The sequence below is a fragment of the Chrysoperla carnea genome, chromosome 1, assembly GCF_905475395.1.
Source record: "Chrysoperla carnea chromosome 1, inChrCarn1.1, whole genome shotgun sequence".
In the NCBI taxonomy this organism is placed as follows: Eukaryota; Metazoa; Arthropoda; class Insecta; order Neuroptera; family Chrysopidae; genus Chrysoperla; species Chrysoperla carnea.
In genome coordinates this window covers 51,553,756-51,575,881 of record NC_058337.1, presented here as the reverse complement: position 1 = coordinate 51,575,881, position 22,126 = coordinate 51,553,756, and the positions used below count along the sequence as shown (strand labels likewise).

The 22,126-nt window shown below is 26.6% G+C and overlaps 1 protein-coding gene across 7 annotated transcripts in view; it reads right to left on the bottom strand.

The window, feature by feature from the left end:
• Positions 1 to 3,710: 3,710 nt before the first annotated feature.
• The window catches only part of LOC123305751 (diacylglycerol kinase theta), a 32,114-nt gene continuing 13,698 nt past the window's right edge, over positions 3,711 to 22,126 (bottom strand). For 2 of the 7 annotated variants that reach the window (XM_044887560.1, XM_044887561.1), the window contains exons 5-11: positions 19,002 to 19,232; positions 18,580 to 18,804; positions 15,850 to 17,037; positions 14,402 to 14,710; positions 10,482 to 10,930; positions 10,296 to 10,403; positions 3,711 to 3,936 (exon numbers count right to left, since the gene is read on the bottom strand). In XM_044887560.1, coding sequence (XP_044743495.1) covers positions 3,724 to 3,936; positions 10,296 to 10,403; positions 10,482 to 10,930; positions 14,402 to 14,710; positions 15,850 to 17,037; positions 18,580 to 18,804; positions 19,002 to 19,232 — 2,723 coding nt within the window. In that variant the 3' untranslated portion in view covers positions 3,711 to 3,723. Of the gene's footprint in view, positions 3,937 to 4,602; positions 4,985 to 10,295; positions 10,404 to 10,481; positions 10,931 to 14,401; positions 14,711 to 15,849; positions 17,038 to 18,579; positions 18,805 to 19,001; positions 19,233 to 20,867; positions 20,885 to 22,126 lie in introns of those variants that run through there. The other 5 variants (XM_044887563.1, XM_044887564.1, XM_044887565.1 and 2 more) reach the window with 4 other exon arrangements.

Here is a 22,126-nt window from a genome sequence, read left to right as displayed (position 1 = left end):
TTTTTAAACGTAGTTTTTTGGCGCTCTCTGTTGATGACGTATAAGTACGTGATCTGTCAATGTATAATTTACACTTTAAAAAAATGAATTTACAACACAAAATTTACACTAGTTATTATTATGTTTTATAATAAAAAGCCATAGAATAGTATAATTTAATGAAATACCATATAAAATGTAAGTAATTAATATCATACAGTATGTCAACAAATTTGACAAGCCCGTACTATGATGTCACGTCCGTATAAAAATTTGAATTTCCGTTTTAGAAATTTTTAAATGCTCTCACTGAATTTTTACTTTTATTAATTAATTTTAAGTAATTAAAAAGATATTAATTACTAAAATAATGGTTTAGTTGAAATGTCCAGTCATTAAAGTTACGGAAGAAAAATATTTGAACCAAATTTAAATTTCATGAGCATTCCCTATTAGGATCTACCAACTTGCGTGTTTACCTGGAAAAAATAATACCTATCAATTTGACAGTAGGTGGTTCAAATCCTGTGGAATGTGATGATTGTTTTTTGTGCAAGCGTACTTCAGCTACAACTTCTATTTCATTGTTTTTTATTTGTTTTATACCATCAAAAACGGGGTTTCAACTTTATTTCGAGAATTGTAGTATTTGGTCGAAAAAAATTTTTTTTTTTAATTTTATACTTACCCTGAATTGTTAAAAAACTAATTAATATGAAATAAATAATTATGATCATATCATCATATATATTTTTATTTTACTTTGATTTTACAGAGCTTATCAATAAATAAATTAATTAAAATAAATAAATAAAAAACATAAATTTGAATATTATTTAATTTATTATTTATATTTTTATGTGTAATTGTATTTTTTGTTGTTGTTGTTATGTAAATAATATAATCATCATCAATCTATAATTATAATTTTATTTTTTTTTTTTTATAATGTATGCATAATTACAATACAGCGTGTTGACAATTAATTTTATTTTATTTATTATATACTTAATTTTTATAATTTATAATATATATTTATAATTTTAATTAAATTTAATTATATTCATTTTTAAATATTCATATAATTAAATTTAATTGTTTTTATTCTTCAATAAATAAATAAATAAATAAATATTTAATACACATGTTAAATATTTATTTAATTCTTAATAAATATTTCTTTATATATTCGATAAGTTATTGTATACTACAAGCTTTATTATAAAATAATTATAATATATAATTCATACAAAAATAATATAATAAATTATATATTATAAATTTAATTAAATGATTTTATATCCGGATTTATAATTATATTAACTTGATCGTATACAACTGAGCCCGAACCAATCAAATATATTAAAATATTTACCGTATTCAATTAATTAATTCAAATCAATTTAATCATAATTTGATTTGAATCGAAATGAATTGTTGTTCAATATTCCGGATTATTATTGAAACAATTCAATTTTATTAAATTCAATCAATATCATTTATTATATTTTATTTATTTATTTATATAAAATTTACTATTATTTTTAAATATATAATAATAAATTGTATATTATTATAAATATGTTTATATTAATAAATATATTGATTGTTGTGTATAGATTATATTATATTATGTATTTATTTATTTAATAATAAAAAATTAAATTTAAATAAATATAATATAATATAATCTACAATGATTTTATCTATTTTTTTGTAATTTGTTTGTAATTTTGGATGTTCGTATTTTGTTCTCATTTATTTTTTTTGTATTTTAATTTTGTTGTTTGTATGTAATAAATATGAATATAAATAATGTTATGTATTGTAATATAATAATATATAAGTTTTAAAATATAATTAATATAATACAATTATATGAATATTATTTTAATTAAAACTGTATATATTATTATATTATATTGTTGCTGTTATTTAGTTTAAATATTGATTGTGTGTCATGTTATGTTTTGTTTTGTAATTGTTTATTTATAATAATTCATCTACAATTATTATTAACTTTTGTTTTTATGTATTTCAAATATTTATTAGAAAGTTGTTGTTTTTAATAAATATGTATTTAAAAAACATAGATTCAATCCTCGTATGTAACGTAAAGAGATACTCATGTCATATCTTCAAAATTTATTATTTTTTTTACTTATCCATACATTCCATACAATTTTAAATATTAATATAAACTAATATTTATTTTTATCGTTATCAATTGTGTGTCTATCTATCGATTTATTTAATTATATTTAAATATTTATTAACATATATAGGTAATATTATTTATTATAAAATATATGTTAATAAATATATAAATAATCTATTAAAATCCCATTTAACGACATAACGAGAGATTTGAATCTGAATGAATGACAAAGTCTAGTTTTTTTTATTGTTATATAACATATAACACATAATATAACATGTCATTATAAAGTATTGTTTTTATCACCTTTAATTAATATTCATTCATACTTGTATACAACTAAATATAATTTATATTCAGTTATATTTATAATATAATACAATACAATATAATAAATAATGTTGTTGTTGTTGTTTATTTTAATGTTTCATGTTGTTATTTGTTGTTTCGTCATGTTTAAAAAACATTGTATCATATTTAATATTCATATATGACATGTAATTATATCATAAATTGTTTTTATTAATAAAATACTGATCAATGAGTACGTGTAATTAAGTATTTTCTATTCATTCATCATGTATAATGTATATAATAATTAATTAATTTATATTACTAATATATATTTTGTTTCTATATTATAAATATTATAATATATATTTATTATTTTTAAAATCATCATCAAATGATAACATTTATATAATTTCATTATTAATTTATAATAATATAATATAAATAAATATATTTAATAATATTTATATTATTTAATTAAATTTTTATTTTTGTTTTTTTTTGGTAAAATACCATACAATTTAAATGTAACGTAATATTTTATATATTATATTACAATTTATATTTATATTTATTATAATCAATTAATTAATTAATTTAATATAACATTACATGTATATATATATATATATTAATTAATTAATTATAATTAATATATATTATTATGTATATAATATACCTAACGTATATAAATAAAATAATTATATCTATATATAATATTATAATAAATTATACATTTGATTTATTTATTATTTATATAAAATTCATGCCCTATCTCACATTAATAGTAATTATAATAATAATAATAATAGTTCTTTGTTTTAATTTAATTTAATTTAATTTGTATATCATTATTATATAAATATAAATCTAATTTAATTATATTATTATGTATTTAATGAGATCAATAATCATCATTAATGAATAGGTAATTAAATAAATAAATAAATAAAATAAAAATAAAAACAATATTTAAAAAAAATGCATTAATTACATTTTACAGATATACATTGTTGTTTTTGTGCAGATTTAAATAATTTAATTAAATAAAAAAATAATAAAATTAAATAATAATTGGCACATAATTAATATAATTATTGAAATAGATAAATAGTATTTGTTTTTTTAATAAATATTTATTATTAATCAAAAATCACATTCATTAATCATATTAAGATAGTTTTAATTTTTGTTTAATTTAATTAAATTTTAAATAATAATAATAATGTTTTTTGTTTTTGTTTTTGTTTTGTTATTTATTAATTAGATAATATTTTAATTATATAATTTTTTATTTAAAACACTGTATCATTATTATGATTATTTGATGGTGATATATCACCAATCCCACCTGTCGAACCCACTGTACCACTAGCACTAGCACCATCTGCACCACCACCACCAGATGAAGGTGTATGAACTGTAAATTGACCACCTGGTGATACCAACATCATTGGTTCTGTATTACGTCGTTTCATTTTTCCTTTCATTTTTTTTAACATAGTCGCCTGTTATTTGTTCGGTTCGGTTTGTTATTGTTATTGTTTATTTTGTTTGTTATTGTTATATCGAATAGTAAAAAAAGTACAACAGTAGGTAATAAAGAAGACGACAATGTCAATCAAACCAGCACACAATGATTGAATTTTTTTATTGATTGATACCACAAACATTTGAATAGATGATCAGGTGAGCAGGAGAGCAGGTACAACAATTATAGGGCAACAATAAAAAACAATTTGTATAAAAATAATTGCATTAATAATAATAATTAATAATAATAAATAAATAATTAAAAGGCACACACATTAATTAGCTATATGTATTTCTCATCTTACATATTATATTAAATTTTTTATATTTTAATTAGTAATCATTGATTTTTTTTTAAATTTCAATTTAATTATTATTGATAAGATTTAAAAAATAAATAAATAAATAAATAAATACACATGCCTTTTTAATAAATAAATAAAATAAAAATAAAAGATACAAACATGCATACACATTAGGTAGGTAGGTAGGTAGGTAGGTAGGTAGTAGGTATTATGTGGTACCTATTTAATAAAATCTAATTAAAGATTTGATTAAAAACAGATGTAAATGTTATAGATATAGAATTTAGTAAATTATAAAATCAATAAACAAATAACAATAACAAACAATAACAATAACAAATAACAAACAATAACAATAAAGGTTGAAGGATGTAAACAACAAAGTTTGAAGTATGATAGGAGTTGATTGATAGCGAAGTGAGTATTTTGTTTAAAATAACTTTGGAAAACATTTATGAAAACGATGATGTTTTTTGGTTTTGGTTTTGGTATTGGATAAACGATATGAGGTCGTGGTAGTAGTCGTGGTATTAGTCGCAATAGTAGCAGTAATTGTATTAATACTAGTCTGTATTGAATTGGCATTCGTACGACAGGAGGTAGACAAAGTATATCACTCGTCTGCATTCGTCTTACTACCTCCACCATCCCCATTACTGGGATGTATATTTGGTTCAGTTAAACGACGTTTGATTTTATTTTTCTTCAGCATTGTGGCCTGTGTCATGTAAAAACATAATAATAACTTAATATTGACGGTTTTATAGTTCATTGAAATTATTTTTATATTTCACTATGTGTGTCTGAATTTAATTTAACTAATTAAAGTGATTTAATTGTAATTGTAAGTAGTACTTACTAATTATAAATATTTATTATTGTTATTAGCCCACTCTGTAGAATAAATACTCATCAATACACACTTTTAATGTTGACAAATTATCTGAGAAAAACGACTTAAAGACCAATAAGTTAATAACATTAATAACAGATCAGACCCCATTTTTCGCTTCTGCCTCGGAAATAGGGTAAATGCAAAAAATACAGCTAACGTATCGAAAGATACGTCTTTCCTGAGACCGGAATTTGGAAATAAAAATTGGAAGTGGAAATTTTACTCGTTTTAGAAGTTTCTGTTAGTCAAAGATCAGGAAGTGGATGCCATGAAATCCACAAAAAATATTTACATATAGCCTGCAAATGGTCAAATAAGTTTGATCGCCTTAAAATTTGAAAACAATGTTCCGAGGCAGAAGTAAAAATGAGGACCTTGTACTTCTATTGTACTCCTCTCCTTTCTGATACATTTTTCTATAAAGACTTCTTAGAATTTTAATACTTTCCATTCATGCGGAATCTTACGCTGTGCTTTCCGAACGATAAATAGCTAATTTTTTTTCAATTGCCCTACGTCAAATTTAGTTTTCGCACATAAAATTAAAAATTTATTTTTGAACATTGAGTGCCAATTGTAAGCAGACAAAAGAACTAGCACACTTCATTCTGATTTCATTTATTAAAAATATTTATGGCAAAAACTATACCAGAAAGAGATTTAAGACTGGGGGTGGTTTTAGTAAGTTTAAAAATGATCCGAAATTACTTTCTAGGCCCCGTTACAAAATGTACAGTGACTTATTCGTAGTTTAAAAAATTTGCAAAAGTTATAAACAATTAAAAATGAGAAAAAGGTATATAGTTTTTCGCCAATATTTCATAAACTCTTAATATTTAAAGAGAAGTCTATCTCCATTATTTATAATTTTAATTTAAAGCTGAAAATTGGTCTTTTTGCGTCATTCAGATTGTTGTAATAGCGTCAAAAACGAGTATCTCACCCTAAATACTTTGTTTATAAAAATAACTTTTAAACTCTTTCGACGTGATCTTATTCAGTATAGGAAGGGCCCCACGAAGCCCAAAAATTTTACGCCAATTCTTTCAACATTTTTTTTTACAATGAAGAAAATTTTGTTAATTAACAATTGTCTAACTTGTAGAAAATTAACTTAAATATAAATTTAACGGTAATAAATTTGTTAATGTGTTCGGAATAAGCCAAAAATTTTTCAAATTTTTAAATTAATATTTAATACCTAAAAAAAATATTTAATAATACCCGTTTTTTTACGCTATTTCAACAATCTAAAAATGACGCAAAAAGATCAATTTTCACCGTTAAACTAAAATGATAAATAATAGAGAGAAATTCCGAGAATAGGCGTTTTAAATTGGAAATTTCATTCTTTTTAAGAATCTTTTCCTAAATTTCATAAATAGTTCATGAAATATTGGAGAAAAACTATATACCTTTTTTTAATTTTCAATTGTTTATAACTTTTGCAATTTTTTATTTACTGAAAAACGTTTCCGGCACATTTTTCTAGACATTATTCCAAAGAGAATTATCTCTACCTTTCACCATTTTCAACTTGTCGACTAGACTATATTGGGGTATAAACAAATCGATGTAATAATGATTAATAAAACGTACGAATTATTTTATCCCTTTTATGACTGCTCTAAGGGTGGAAGCAATACTCGAGTCACCCCAACCCCCGATGTTTATGTCGACATTTTATATAGTAAGTTTTTCTTCATTAATTATTAGCAGGGTTTCCAAATTCTTATTTATAATGTTACTTAGATAATTTATCAACTTTAACAGTCTCTATTAACGATTTTTTTCATTTTGAACTCAAACAAATTGAGCTATACAGACTGAACTAAATCTATTTTTATTAATAAACAGAAAAATAATGGCTGTAGTGTTTTAGTATAATAGAAAACTACTAATATTTAAACAATGATTTTAATAAATCATTTATTTTAAATAAATAAATAAAATAAAAATAAATAAAAACTATTTTATATTAAATCTAAAATAGATAGTAATGAGTAAGTTAGTGAGTGGGTGAGTCATCATCATTAACTAAATTTGAATAAAATAAAGTGCTACTAACTATATTTGTGTATAAGGTAATAAATTAATTAATTAAATTATTTAATTAGAATAGTGGATTTAGGATTTTCAATTAAATTCAATTGAATTGAATAAATAAAATAAAATAATATATATTTACAAATAATAATAAAAATCAAACAGTATATATTTTATTTAAATTTGTATCAACTATCTATCGTGTACCTATTAATTATTTCAAGCAAATTCAACAATAATTCACTAAACTAATTCAATATAAATTAGTAATTGGATTAAATAACTGTGATACGTAGGTGTTATTAAGTGAGCTATTTATTTATTTATTTATTTTTTGTTAACTTAAACAAGAAGGAATTATAAAGAATAATTTATCAATTATTACTAATACAGTTTACATTTTTTTATATTGATTCAAAAATTTTTTTCTCTAAATAAATAAAACCGCTATGTTATTAAAAATAGGTATTAAAAACTTTAATAGAAATTAAAATATTCAAATTCTTCTGAAATTGCTACATTGACGTTAGAATTATATAGACTGAGTGTCAAACGATTTTAAGCGTACATCTGAGATAATCTTAGGTCCAACTATTGTAGAATCGTAAGAAAAAATGTAAAGTGATACGTGATAAGTATTTTTTTTTAAGTCATAAAGCGAAAAAGTTCAGTGAAATCACGATGTTTTATGTAAAATATTTTGTGATATAAAAATTTACTTGGAAATCCGAAAGATAAAATCAACATGGAACAACAATCGGGAATATATTGCATTGGATGTCAAAATTGTTCGAAGAAATATGTAGACCAAAGTAGAAGACAAATCATAACAAGATTCAAAGAACATATGGTCCATTTAAAATATGGAAGAATTGAAAAATCATGTGTAGCTGCTCAGGTTATCGAAAACGACCACAAAATTGACAAATCAAACCTTAAGCTCCTGAAATCAGTACCCAATCTTTGCGAATTAGACGCTTATGAAAGCATCTTCATTCAAAAAATTATTTATTTACAGTTTTTTAATTTAGGTTTGATTTGTAATTTATTATTTTAAACGTCAAAAAATACTCGAATAGGCTTGCGCACAAGTATCACGCTCATTGGCCAAGCACTGGTCAACTGATAGAAGTTGATTGTCTAGCGCCACTGATACTACAATTTGACAGATACTGTGAACAGTATAAATTGTAGACACACGAAAGTATCATTGTGCAGTCCGCCACCAAATTAGCAAAGAGTAACATTCATAATAAGAGTAATCACTAGCTAAACCTTACTGATGATGACTACTTGGTAGTCGAAAATACGTATTTTAAAAATACAAAAAACTGATCTAGGAAATTGGGAAAAAAATCGAAATTTATTCAATGTATGTGTTTTTGATAAGTGTCCCTATATTCAATGTAGGTATATTATTTTTTGGATAAACGTCCCTATATTCTTTTGATAAATGTATTTTTTATATAAATATCCCTAGCTGACCTAAGCAATTACCTCAGATGTTGGCACGTTTCTCACTATACGGAAAGATAGGCGATGCTTAGTCTATATAAAACTATAACGTCAATGAATTGCTACCTGCCATTTTGTGGCGTAAGTCAAGTTGTTTGTAGTAAATAAAAAGCTGGCAAAAAACTTCAAGTTTTTCATTACAACCGCACGGAAAATCGGGAAAAACACCCCTCAAATTACGTTTTATAGTTCTATACATGCTAGAAAGATGGGATTTTCACTAATCGACACGAAATAAAGTCAAATTAATAGAATACTTCGGGAAATTTCACTCCCTACATCACAACCCTCCGAAAATGGATAAAGCACTCCCAAAGCTAGTTTTTTCTTCTCTACAAGCTAGAAAGACGCGGTTTTTTTTCATGTAATGATTTTTTTCTGTGACGCGGAGCAAAGTGAGTTTTAAAATTAAATTTGACAATTATTTATTGACAAAAACAATAGTAAACAAAAATGTCCAACGATCAACAGTCGATATTTTTGCGCTAATCCCGAAATCGGATAATCAAATTAAAATGTATTTTATGTGAACGGTCAGTATTTTTATGAATTTATTTTAAAAGGTATTCTTCCCCATGTTCCCCCATAATAATAGAGTTTAACCTCCGTTTCTCAGGCCACATCTATAATTAATAATTTTTATTTATTTGTTAAACTACATCCAATTATACAATTGATTTTATGATGTGGGTGGAGTCGGTTATTTCATTCTTATCCAAGCGACGACAGTGTGATCAATTAACCGCTCCATAAACTTTTTTTGTTCACACTGCCGCTGCCTGGATTCGAACCCTCGAAAACAAAAATGATGAAATATTACATAAATGAACATGTGTGAACGAAACCTGTTCAGATCATCTCTGGTTTCAAGACCATTAGCGCAGACCTATGCTTTCAAATATCCCCGAAGAAAAACGTTTCCAGTCGTCAAATCATAATATCTAGGCGACTAATTAACGTCTACTCTACGAGAAATTATTCGATTACCAAACAGTTCAGGTATTAAATAATTTGTCAGTTTTGTTAACCGAACACATAACATCTCATTATCCAAATACATAACATTCTAGTGTTCAAAACACCAAAAAGGCGGCACATTCAAAATAACATCCATTGTGTCAATAGCGTATTTAAAATTTAGTGGAAACATTTACAAATTTTGCGAACCCGTTACTTAACAAGTGAAATTTACAAAATTTAAAAAACATTCGACAAATTTTTCGGGTACGGAACCCTAATCTTGCACTTCAAACACATCTGAGAACACTCTCCTTAACTTTTTCACTTGGTAAAAAAAAGGGAATTGAAGTGCGAAGCCCCGAGGAGGTGATTGCAGCTAATAAAAATATTAAATGAATCGCATAATCGGGGAAAAACGATAGATTCCGATTGCTTCTTAAATTATCGTACCTATTTATAAAATTTAGTTTTAATAGTATTTTTTATTCACAACGATAATTTTTAATTTTAATTTGAATCATATTTCATTTGAAAACAAACTAGTATAAATAAATATCTCACTTCTATAACAATAATAAAACAAAAATAAATAAATAAATAAAAGAACGTTTACCTTTAAAGCAGATTTAAGTACAACTACATCACCAGGACTTTGAACCCATGGTTCACCATCCACTTGAACAGGAATATCAGAATGTAGATGTATTTTAATGTGACCACCCTATGAAATAAATAAATAAAAATTTTAAAATCAATAAATTTATTTCACATAATACCAATCTGTTAAACATTAACTTACTTGAGCAATACGCAAAGCAGATCTAAAACCAGATTGTATTTGTCCTAAATGTACAACACCAGTCACACCCACAACTTCCAACATACCATCCCAATGATTTGGTTTACTAAAGTGATCTTCTTTTTCTGGTCCCCAAGGATTCGCACCAGACCCCCAACTTAATATATTTAATATAATGATACCTTCCACTTGTGGTAATTCCACTAATTTGCCATCAACTTCTAAACGTATTTCTTTATGTAAGTCTTTGCACATTTTTCTACCAACCATTTTTCGTAAGCCCATTTTAACATAAACACTTTTATTATGTAATCGACTATTAAATTTATTTGGATTCTCTTCTCGAGCATTATGGAAATCCAAACATAGATCTGCATCAATTCCAATTCCAAAATAATTATTCATAACAAATATTTGTGAATTATCTTCACTTGTTGAACCAGTTGTCACTAAAATAATAATAACCAATTAATTAAATTATTTATTTATTAAATTATTTAAAATGCATTTTAATTACTATTATCATTATTATTAATATTATTATTTTTAGCTTTATTGAATTTAAATATTAAATAAAAGACATATCGAATGTCAATCGAATCATTATGCATACCCTAAACTTTCTAACTGTAAAAATAAATAATAGTTAAAAAAACTAAAAAACACCACGCTTTTGTAACTAGCTGAATTAAAACGTAGAGAATATAATTTCTAAATAAAAACAAAAGAGTGATTAAGAAAAAAATCATTTTATCGTAAAAAAGCGTGGAGTGCTAGATTTCAATTATTGTAAATATTTTATTGACAGATATTGGCAAAAGTAAAGTCATTATAAAATATCTTAAAATGCACCCCACGCTTTAAGATAAAATGATTTTTTCTTTATCTCTATTTTTTTCAACATAGAAATTATTTTCTACTTCTTAGTACAGTTAGTTACAAAAGAGTGTTCTTTTTTAGTTCTGACTATTATTTATTTTTAGTTTTTTTAAATCGATTAATCATTAAATCGTGACTTTTAATTTTTCAACCTATTTTTGTTTTAGTGCGAAATATACAAAGTCCAGTTGATCCTGCCATCAGTCATATGCTTGTCTCATAGAATAAGTCACATATGCTTCATTCCACGCCTTAGTACGAGGCACAAAACACTACCGTGTTTTCAGATATGGAAAAACAAGTGTTAATCCTGAAATGTACAGTTTTGGTTACATTATACAAAGGTATAATGTGTTTAATCTAGCAAAAGTTTGCAAATCTTCATATTAAAAATACCATATTTTAAAATATTGCATGTAGTTTCTTGAAAATTTGTCGAATCTATTTATTTTGGGAAATTGTATTAGTAAGGATCAGGACGCCTTACACATCAATTGTTAGAATCCTCCCAAAAAAAAATTTATAGCCTATCCCGATAACTCTCTTACGTAAATTCGTTCTTGAAGCCCTTTATTCTATCGATAAAATATGTAAATCTTAAACAAAACTGATAAGTGGCGCCAGAGTGTTTTAGGCGGAGACATACTATTCAGCAAAAGTCTATGTATATCTAATTTTCGGCCTTTTTTCAAATTCTTTTTATATAAATTACCCGTATGCGACTTAGCAAGTACTTTCAGTTTTATATTGACTAATAACAATTATTCTAATAATTTATGTGAGTGGCGTTCTGATAAGATTATTGACCAACTTCTATGCCTTATTTGCTATAATCGAGCAAATAAGGCATTTGACCCAGGAAAAAAACTACGCCAATAGATTTTTATGGGAGTTGGTGAAAAAATCATATTTATACTTCCGGACACCACATTATCTTTCTTTAACATTTAAAAAACTATTGAATTTTATATTTTGGATGACTATAAGCATTTTTTGATTCTTGGCATTTTTTACCTAACCATGCCGTTTCGAGATATAAGCACATCTAAAAAAATGGGGATTGTCGCCGAAAACTCGTTACGGACGAGGGACTGAATTATTTAAAAAAATAATACCTTAAAATTTTGACCTGTTCAAATGTTATCGAATGCTTTTAGTGATACCTCGTGATAAATTATAAACTAGGGATTTGTGATACATTATTAAACAGGAAAATTGAAGTTTCATATTAAAAGGTTGCAAAACAATCAAAACAGTTATGGCCGAAAAAGCCACAATTAGTATTATATTGCGTTTATAGCAAAAACTATGTTTTTGTTAGCTAAGGCTGTTGGGCTGATATATTTTCATAATTGCAAGGTGTCCTTGAAAACCTGGAAATGCTTTTGATTTTTTATTTTGTCCTGTAAAATCTTGAAAATGAATATTTTTGTACTTAAAAGTGATCTAATTGTATTTTGAAGCATCGGAAAGAAATGTCTTTTATCCAGTCATGTGTGTATCTGTTAATAGTTTGCATTTTGTAGAAGCCATGTATATCATTAAAAAAGTGTCCTTAAAAAACAATATTTTCAGTCCTGGAAATTCTTGTAATGTCCTTAAATCTTACTTTCCAAATTCGCTAGAACCCTGTTATGGCTTGCATATTGAGTCTATTGGCAGTCGATAGTATATTTAATTATATATTATATTCATAATAATAAAAAATAATAATAATTAATAAAAATAATACAATTAATTTTTAATTTATTTAATTATATAATTATTTAATTAAAGTTAGTTTTTAGTTATATGATTGTTGATCATTAATTTTGTATTAGTTGAATTTATTAATTAGTTCATTCATTTAACAAATGAATTTATTAGTTGTTTGTTTGTTAATGTTATGTCTTAGAATAACTATTAGTTACAATCAAACACAAGCAATGTACTCGTACTTGTACTTAAAACTTTCTCAATCATTCTAAGACACTCTGTATAATGTGTAATGTGTTGAGAGATTATTGAAATGATTAATGTGTAAATGTAAATTTTTATCCCGGCTAGAAATTTTGGTTTGATATAGCTGAGATCCATAAGCAAATTTAACCTGAATATGTGAACTTTTCTATCTTTTCTATGTTTATCAGATAGTTGTACTTGTTTACAAAAGTACTTTATCTAGTACTGAGAAGACATTCATAAAATATGCCAATAGTTCCTGACGTCATATAATCATATATCATAAGTATACCGATGTGTGGTACACCACCGTCAAAGCACTTATTTTGAACAAACTTGACACCTTAGGCAAATAATTGTAATAGCATCCTTTGAATGCAAACTTTTGCACAAAAAGAGAAATACGCAATTTAAATTGGAGAATACAAACTTGATTTCATCTTTCCTTCCGTGATTACCAAACACGTTTATAACAAACCCTCCTAACTTAGAAAGAAAATAAATTTTTTTTATAAAATAGTTCCATAATGTTGGTAATAAATAATCCTTGCTATAAAGATGAGAAAATTTAACCCGAAAGTAGTAATTATTATTGACATATTTATTCTAGTACGATTCAATAATGGGCTCGACTTAATTCGCAGATCTGAGATGACTTATTTTCGATAGAACTAGATTCATTTGCCTACGAACTAACGGAGGCGGGGATACCTCTATAATATCAATTATTTCTAATGTTTCATGTAGTCTCTGAAAAGTGTAGCCTAAATAAATATAAAAGATGTCGCTAGAATAAAGTTATAAAGCACGCAAAACATATAAATTTGATTTTTGTACGAGGAGTACTCAAAAATTTTATTTTGTCGGCAGCAGTATAAGAAGCGTTGTCGTTAAAACTTAAGCCTTATTTTGGATGTTGCAAATGGTTTCTCAGTTATGTCTCAAAAAAATTTCCGCTGAGATTAATAAATCAAATAAAACAAAATAGAATTAAAAGATTGTATTAAGTATATGTTGGATGATATTTTGGGATTGACCTGCTAATTTTCTAATATTTTCATTGGTCACTTTGATTTTGTAGAGTTTTTGCCTCTTCTTACCAGTGGTGTTAATCACTTGTTTCGTCAACATATTACTACCAGGAACACTACCACCACCACTACCAGTATTAGCACCACCACCACTACTACTTGTGTTATAATTAGTATTAGCACCACCACCGCCCCCACCACCAGTACTAGTATTATCAATTGTGCTTGTATCAATAGTTTTATCTTCTGGATGAAAGACAACTGTCCAACGATCTAAACGTATTTCTTCAGCATCAATGACATCACGCAATAAATTTAATGGGTCTTCCCCACCAGTATAACCAGGACCCCATCTTAGAACACGAGCTAAATCATTTCCTGTAAATAGTTACATTAAGTAGTTAATAATCATGTAGTAGTAAAATTAGTTTGGTTTTTGAAAGTCAACTTCAAAATCATCTTGTACTTTCCCCAAAAATCGATTTAAAGATGTAATTAATAATCATCTATGCATAATAAAACATAGGATGTACGTTCATTTTTCGAAAATAACTAAATCTATCAAGATAAGATTTGTTTGTTGCTTTAACAAGCAAGTGAAAGTACGACATACTGTTTAGGTCAAAATTAGAAAGCACACAACCTCTATGTCGGTAATTTTGCTATAACGATTGGGATTTACGTTTCAAGCTACAAATTTCTACAGATGCAAATTGTTTCATCATCCTCTATACACACCCTATATGTTAGATCATCCTGAGGATTGCGAGGATCCAGAGAATTCAGAGGTTTCCAAATTGTGAACCGACAGTGTCCTTCTCAACTGTATCTAATAACTATAACTAACACTTCAGTTAAATGGCCTAGTTTTACTTAAGCACAACTTAGTCTGTCACATGCGCGCCACGAAATATAGTTATTGAGGTGAATTCTTCGTAGTCACACCTTTATTCGAAAATTCCAAAGAAAGGAACATCTTGTAATATCTAATAGCATGGGAATGGTCAAAAACGGTCTCGTCAATAAGCCTAACTGTGTTATTCAACACAAGTCAATTCCTCGAAGAATTCTTAAACAAACCTCAATTTAAAGCAGGATTGTTCCTATCCGAAAGCTCCAAAAAATGGTTTAGATATAAAATGATACTTTTTTATCAACTTTCTAATTTAAAGTGTTATTCTATCTCTTACCGTTTAGGATCTAAATTGGCTATTAAAGAAACCCGAAGAACTAGGTAAAATCTAAATTTGATGACAAAACATGATGTCTTCCACCAAAATCTACAATTTTTTTAAAGTCATTTTTTAGTAGGTATCTCTACCCTGTGTAACAAAAAAATTTGTACAATGAATGAAAAAACAATGGGTATAATTATTATGAGTAAATACGCCACACAATATATTTAACAGATAGATTTTACAAAAATTTTACAGTATATTTTTAAAAATAGTGTAAAACCCAATTCCTGGCGAAAGTACAAATGAATGGATAATTAGTAGTCTGATTGTTCTACTTACCAGTACCCAATGGTACAATAGCACACGCTGGTGAAGAGCATTCAGAATCTTGTCCAACATTATCCAGACATTGTAAGACCCAACCAATAGTACCATCACCACCACATACTAATATTTTATAGTTTTTAATATGTCTAAATACATAAAGACCTGGTAATGGTCCACCATTGTCTAAATCAAACACTTGATATGGATTTAATAGTTTTCTAAACGACGATATCAATTCTAACCCTTGACAACCACCACTTTTAACATTTACAAACACTAATAATGGTTGTACATTATTTGGTACCATACTTGGTTCAATATTCGGTAACAACATCACTAATAAATGTTTATCTTCATATTTTGATTCACGTAATGTGTACAATGCACGTACAGCTTTATTTGAATCCTCATAAATGATCACCATTGATCCATATTCATAATAAATCGGTCCAATTTGTGTGAATTTATTCTCTTTACCTAAGAACTCTAACAACATCATTTCATAGTTACGTTCACTTAAACCAGGTGGTAGATTACCAACAAACAATGCTAAATTTGGACCATGTGGATCTTGTTTTAATTGTAAATAGAATCTCATTAATTCCATTTGTCGTATAGAATCTTTACCTAATTGTTTCATTATCTCCCATGGTCGTTCGTTATACGATAGCACACGTTCACTGACACCACGATCTAGTAATATCTCACTTAAACGATATTGATCGGAAGACGAACCGTCCGATGATAAACCAAACTCAATTAATGATTGTTTGATTAGATCAGTGATTGTTGTATCACTCGTTACCTTTATACAACAATACGATTGTGACTGTTGCGTGGTATTCACCTGTAATTTACCAGGATACACACGTACTTCACCACATTCATTATCTTTGTCTTTAAAACGTAAGAACACTGCTGGTCGTTTATTTTCTTTTTTTATTAATGATAATATGGGTTGTGGATCTTGTAATGGTATTTCATTATTTATATTTATATCATTACCACCACTACCATTACCCCCACCACTACCACCACCGTACACATCTGTTAAATAAAATGCTGATGGATCTTTAGTTATATGAAATGCACGTAATGCTAATGTCAACACATGTTCTAATGGTGCTGTTCGGCATACATTTATTGTGCGGAATATTCTTCTACGATATGAATTATTACCATCATATACTTTTACTATTTCTAAAAATAAATAAATTTAATTCATTATTTATTATTTAATTTTTACAATTTAAAATTTATTATTTCCGTGCGTTGCTTGCGGACACGGGCACAGAAGCATAACGAAAAGCATAAACACAAAGAAATAAAATATCCATTGTGAGCTTTGAAGCCTTTCGCTCTTGCTATAGTTTTTATTGGTAACTACGATTTTATATTTAATAAGATTTTGTTAGTCTATGATTACCACATTGTAATTTAAGGTATTTAATCATTTAATTCGGAGAAGGGGAAAATAACCGAGGCTTCTAGAGGATGGATACTTTTATACAACCCTTCAGGGTGGGATCTACAATATCATTAAATTTGAAATCTCCGTAGGTCGTTTTTTCTTTAACCAATAAGTTCGCAAAATAATGTTGAAATTATTATAACTTCGAAATCGTCAGAATTAAATTCTGAACTTAGTGAAGATTTGATACTCAAAATGTGTTGTCACCGTACGCATTGTGCATATTTAATAGCGGTAGAAAGCGCTGTCTAAAATTGTGCAGTTGCTTAAAACCCTATGTCACTATTCTTCACAATTTCGAAAAACGCTATGGATTTTTTATCGAAAAATTGACTTAATTTAAAAACTATTTATGTAAACTTAATTTAAAAACAAATTCCTAGTTCTCAAGTCAGTGTTTTTTATTCTATTCATAGGTCTTTTATTTTTAACTCTGCAATTTAAAAAAATAAGCAATTTATTTCTTTGCTAAACTATTCAGAAGAGAAATTATCAATCAACAGAAACAAAAATATTATCAATGTAAGTACGCTAGTTCAACTTTTTTATATTTTTTCACTTTTTTTAAACTAACTAAAAAAGAACATTAATTTTTTCATGCTGAAAAATAAAATGATTTTTTTGTTGCACTTACAATTTTTGTTGTTGTTAAAGCCACCCTAACTAGAAATGATTAAATCAAAAATTGTCTATATGTTTGAAAATATTTTTAAAAGTCAGATTTTTAAAGTTTATAAAACTTCCCAGCAATAGTTTACTACGTAAAATTATTTAAAACAAGTGAAATTTACAAATAGATTACGAAAACTACTGAATGGATTTTAATGAAACTTTATAATAATATAGCTCACTTACGGAAATCAATTAACATATCCCTATTAGATTCCGTTTTCCATGATTTGGGGCAAAGATTGTCTTCGAAAGTACTCGACCAATTTCAGTTGGAAGTTTTACTACCCGAACCAAATGTTGGTGTCAAGGGCTTGAATATCGATTTCCAGGCAGTGAAAAAAGTGGCTCAGATGAACCGACAAATCATTAATGATAGTGAATCAACTGTTATAAATGAATACCGACTCTGGATGGCCAAATGGAAAATTGAAAGTGGAAAAAATTCCGTCAGACCAGAGTCGGTAGCTCATCTCATCGAAGCACGAGACCAAGATTTTAACCCTAATATAAATTTTATTCATTTATACAACATTTTTTTTTTTAAATCATCACTATACAAGCAACGCACAGAGAAAATTCATTAAAAATAATTTACTTACCTTCGTCTCTCTCTTCTTGTTGTTTATCTTTTTGTTTATCACTACGTGATACATGTTGTGATAATATAACATCTTCATTATCACGATAACGTGTTTCATTACTTACATTACCACTTGTAGTTGTACTACCACCCCCACCTCCACTATTACCAATACCACCACCACTACCTGGACCAGCACCTCCTCCACCACTACCAGTTGTAAACTCTTCAGATATGCTTCTTGCTACAGTTAAAATAAACATAAAATGTTTAATAAAACTGGTTATAAATGAATTAATTATATGAATTAAAAAATTAATAAAATTAAAACAAGAATGGTATTGTAATAGGTAGGTAGGTATATTAGATTAGTTAACAAATAAATAATTGTTTATGTGAGCTGTAAACAAAACTGTAGGTCTAAAAGATGATGATAGGTACCTCTATAATATGGAGGTGAGTATGGAGCTTGATATTTATAACGACAGCTTCGTGGTAATACAAATGATAAATATTCAATGATTATAGATGATATTGATTTATTATTATTATTATTTTGTGTATTATGATCAATATTATCATTATCATTTTCATTTACTTGTTGATCATCCATCATAATGTTGATCATCATTATGTTGTATGATGGTGTCATGGTCATCGTCATGTCGTTGACTGCAAAATCATTTTTGTACACATGTACACATCTTCAAATTGAATGCAAATAATAAAACAAAAACAAACAATAAAATATAAAATAAATAAAATAAAATAAAATAAAATCATTTCAAAAATAAAAATATAAATAAAACATGCATTAATAAAAATCAAATAAAGTAAATAAATAAATATAAAAGAATAATTATAACCGATCCTGAAACTTTCATTATTTGCGTATGCATCTAGGATATTTAAGTGTTGCCCATAAATCACGTCACGATTAAAATCCTCATATATTTTCAATCCACTTGTCACGATTTGTAAGTTTTTTTTTAAATCCTGATACTTAATTGTAATTTCGTCACGAAACTAAACCGCCTTTATAAATTTATTTTTAATATAAGCAAACATTTTTATTCAATATAAATTAATAAATCAAAAATTTTTAGATGTTTTTTTACTTCTAAAATTCAAATAATATAAAAAGTAACTCAAAAATAAAAAGTTTGTTACCTCATTTTATATATTCAAGTTTTATCTAATCAACAAGTTCAAATTGGGATAAGACGCCCAAGTAGCTCAGTTGGTTAAGAAATAACCAATTCCGTCCGCGGTATGCTTAGGGTAGCGGGTTCGATTCCCGCCGTAACAAGAAAATTAATTTAATTAATAGTTGTGATAGGCTGGTGTAATGCATGGAATATGCATGAAGGACGTGCACTCAGCCTCTGAAATTAAGGAGCTGATAATTGAAATTATCAGCGGAAAGGCGGTAAAACACATATATGGTATCACAATGGGCTCTATAACCTAAGTATGTCCTTCGTGGACAGCCAATATAACCTAACCTAACCTATATAAATAAGGGTCGTATAAATACGTATGATAGCTCGTTGGATTCGGAATTCTGGCTAGAAAAATGTGCTGGAAGCGTTTTTAAGCACATAAAAAATTGCAAAACTTATAAAAAATTAACGATAAAAAAGGAATTTCGTTGATTATTGTTATTATGAACTATTGATATTTATGAATAATTTTAATTTAACGCTGAAAATTGGCGTTTTTGTGTCATTTTTAGAATTTAGAATGTAATAGCGTCAAAAACACATCTGAACACTTAATTTTTCAACAAGTTAGACAATTGTTAATTTACAAAACTTTCACAAATTTTCGTATTCATTGTAAACTAAAAAAAAATGTTTAAATAATTTACATAATTTGGTGGAACCCTTCTTATAATGGCTAATAACTCATTTTGTAGTTAGCCAATCAAAAAATAACTTTAACAAAATTTGCTGAGTTTGATGGGGGACATCATATTCTGGCATCAGATTGGATCTAATTTTTCGGGTTTCTGTTATAGCCAATTTAGATCCTAAACAGTAAGAGATAGAGTAAAAATTTAAATTAGAAAGTTCATTCTCATAGAAAAACTAACATTTTTCATTCAAATCATTTTATCGAAAATCGGTAGCTTTCGGAGGAAATGCGACTTAAAAATATGTCATTTTTGCATTTAATCGAAACAAAATACGTCTAAAGGATATCGATAATTTTAGGTCAAAGCCATATACACAGGCGAATGTCCTCTATTGCCCTTGACAACTTTTGGCTAAAGCATTTTTCCGCAGTTAGCATCAACTTTCTAATTTAAAGTATTATTCTATCTCTTACCGTTTAGGATCTTAATTGACTATTAAAGAAACCCGAAGAGCTAGTTCAAATCTGATTTCAGAATTTTTTTAAAAATATTTTCAGTGTTAAATTAAAATGGAATCGGTCTTTTCAAAAACCTCTTAAGTCATATTTTTTCCAACATGTTTTTTAACTGAAAATGGTTCCTTAAAGGTAGGTAAAGGTTCATTAAAGGTATTCTGAGTATATAAACCACGTAAGACAATACTGACTTTATAATTTATATATACTAAGAATACCTTTATGGAACCTTCACCTACCTTTAAGGGACCATTTTCAGTTAAAAAAGGATGTTGGAAAAAAATATGACTTCAGAGGTTTTTGAAATAACCGATTCAATTATAAATAATGAAGATAGACTTCCGAGAGTGGGGGTTTCTTATTGGAAATTTCCTTCTCTTTAAGACTCTTTTTTAAAATTTCTTAAAAATCAATAATATTGTCGAAAAACGAAATACTTTGTTTTTCAATTTGAATTGTTTATAACTTTAGCAATTTTTTTCCTTTTTGTATTGAGCTATCACACGTATTTTTACGACCCTCATTTCTATATTTCACCAATTTGAACTTGCTGACTAGACTATATATCAAAACATTTGTTTTGGTATCGATGTAGAGAGAGATTTTGCAACGTTTGTTTTACAAACTTTTTTATGGATTGAATATTTGATATTCATTAAAATCTCTGGTATTGTATAATTAAAACATTATTATTTAAAAAAATTGTACAAAATTAAAAACAAAGCACTATCTTGTTAAATTAATAATAAAGCACTATCACGTTAATGTTGTATCTACTCTACAGTTGCTGATATATACTTTATATCAGTGAATTATCCAAATCAGCCTTCTAATCAATGAAATGTAATGTTCATTCGAGACTTCACCACCTTTTTCGATTGTTCCGCGAAAGACCATTATCTTCCCACCCACACTATTTGTGTACGTATTTTATGGACAACTCTCACTCGTAGGCCTGAAGCTCATATGAAATCTTATAGGTAACCTTTCATGAAACCTTTGTTTTGAGCATCCTCAACAAAGTTCAAAGGATTTTAGCGAAATCCAATCTAGGTACCTACTTGTAACATAAAATATATTTAAAATAAAATAAATAAGTAATTAATTAATTATTATTTATTATACATAAATTGATTAATTAAATTAATCAGAATTGATATAATTTAATAAATTTTACAATACCATTCTTAATT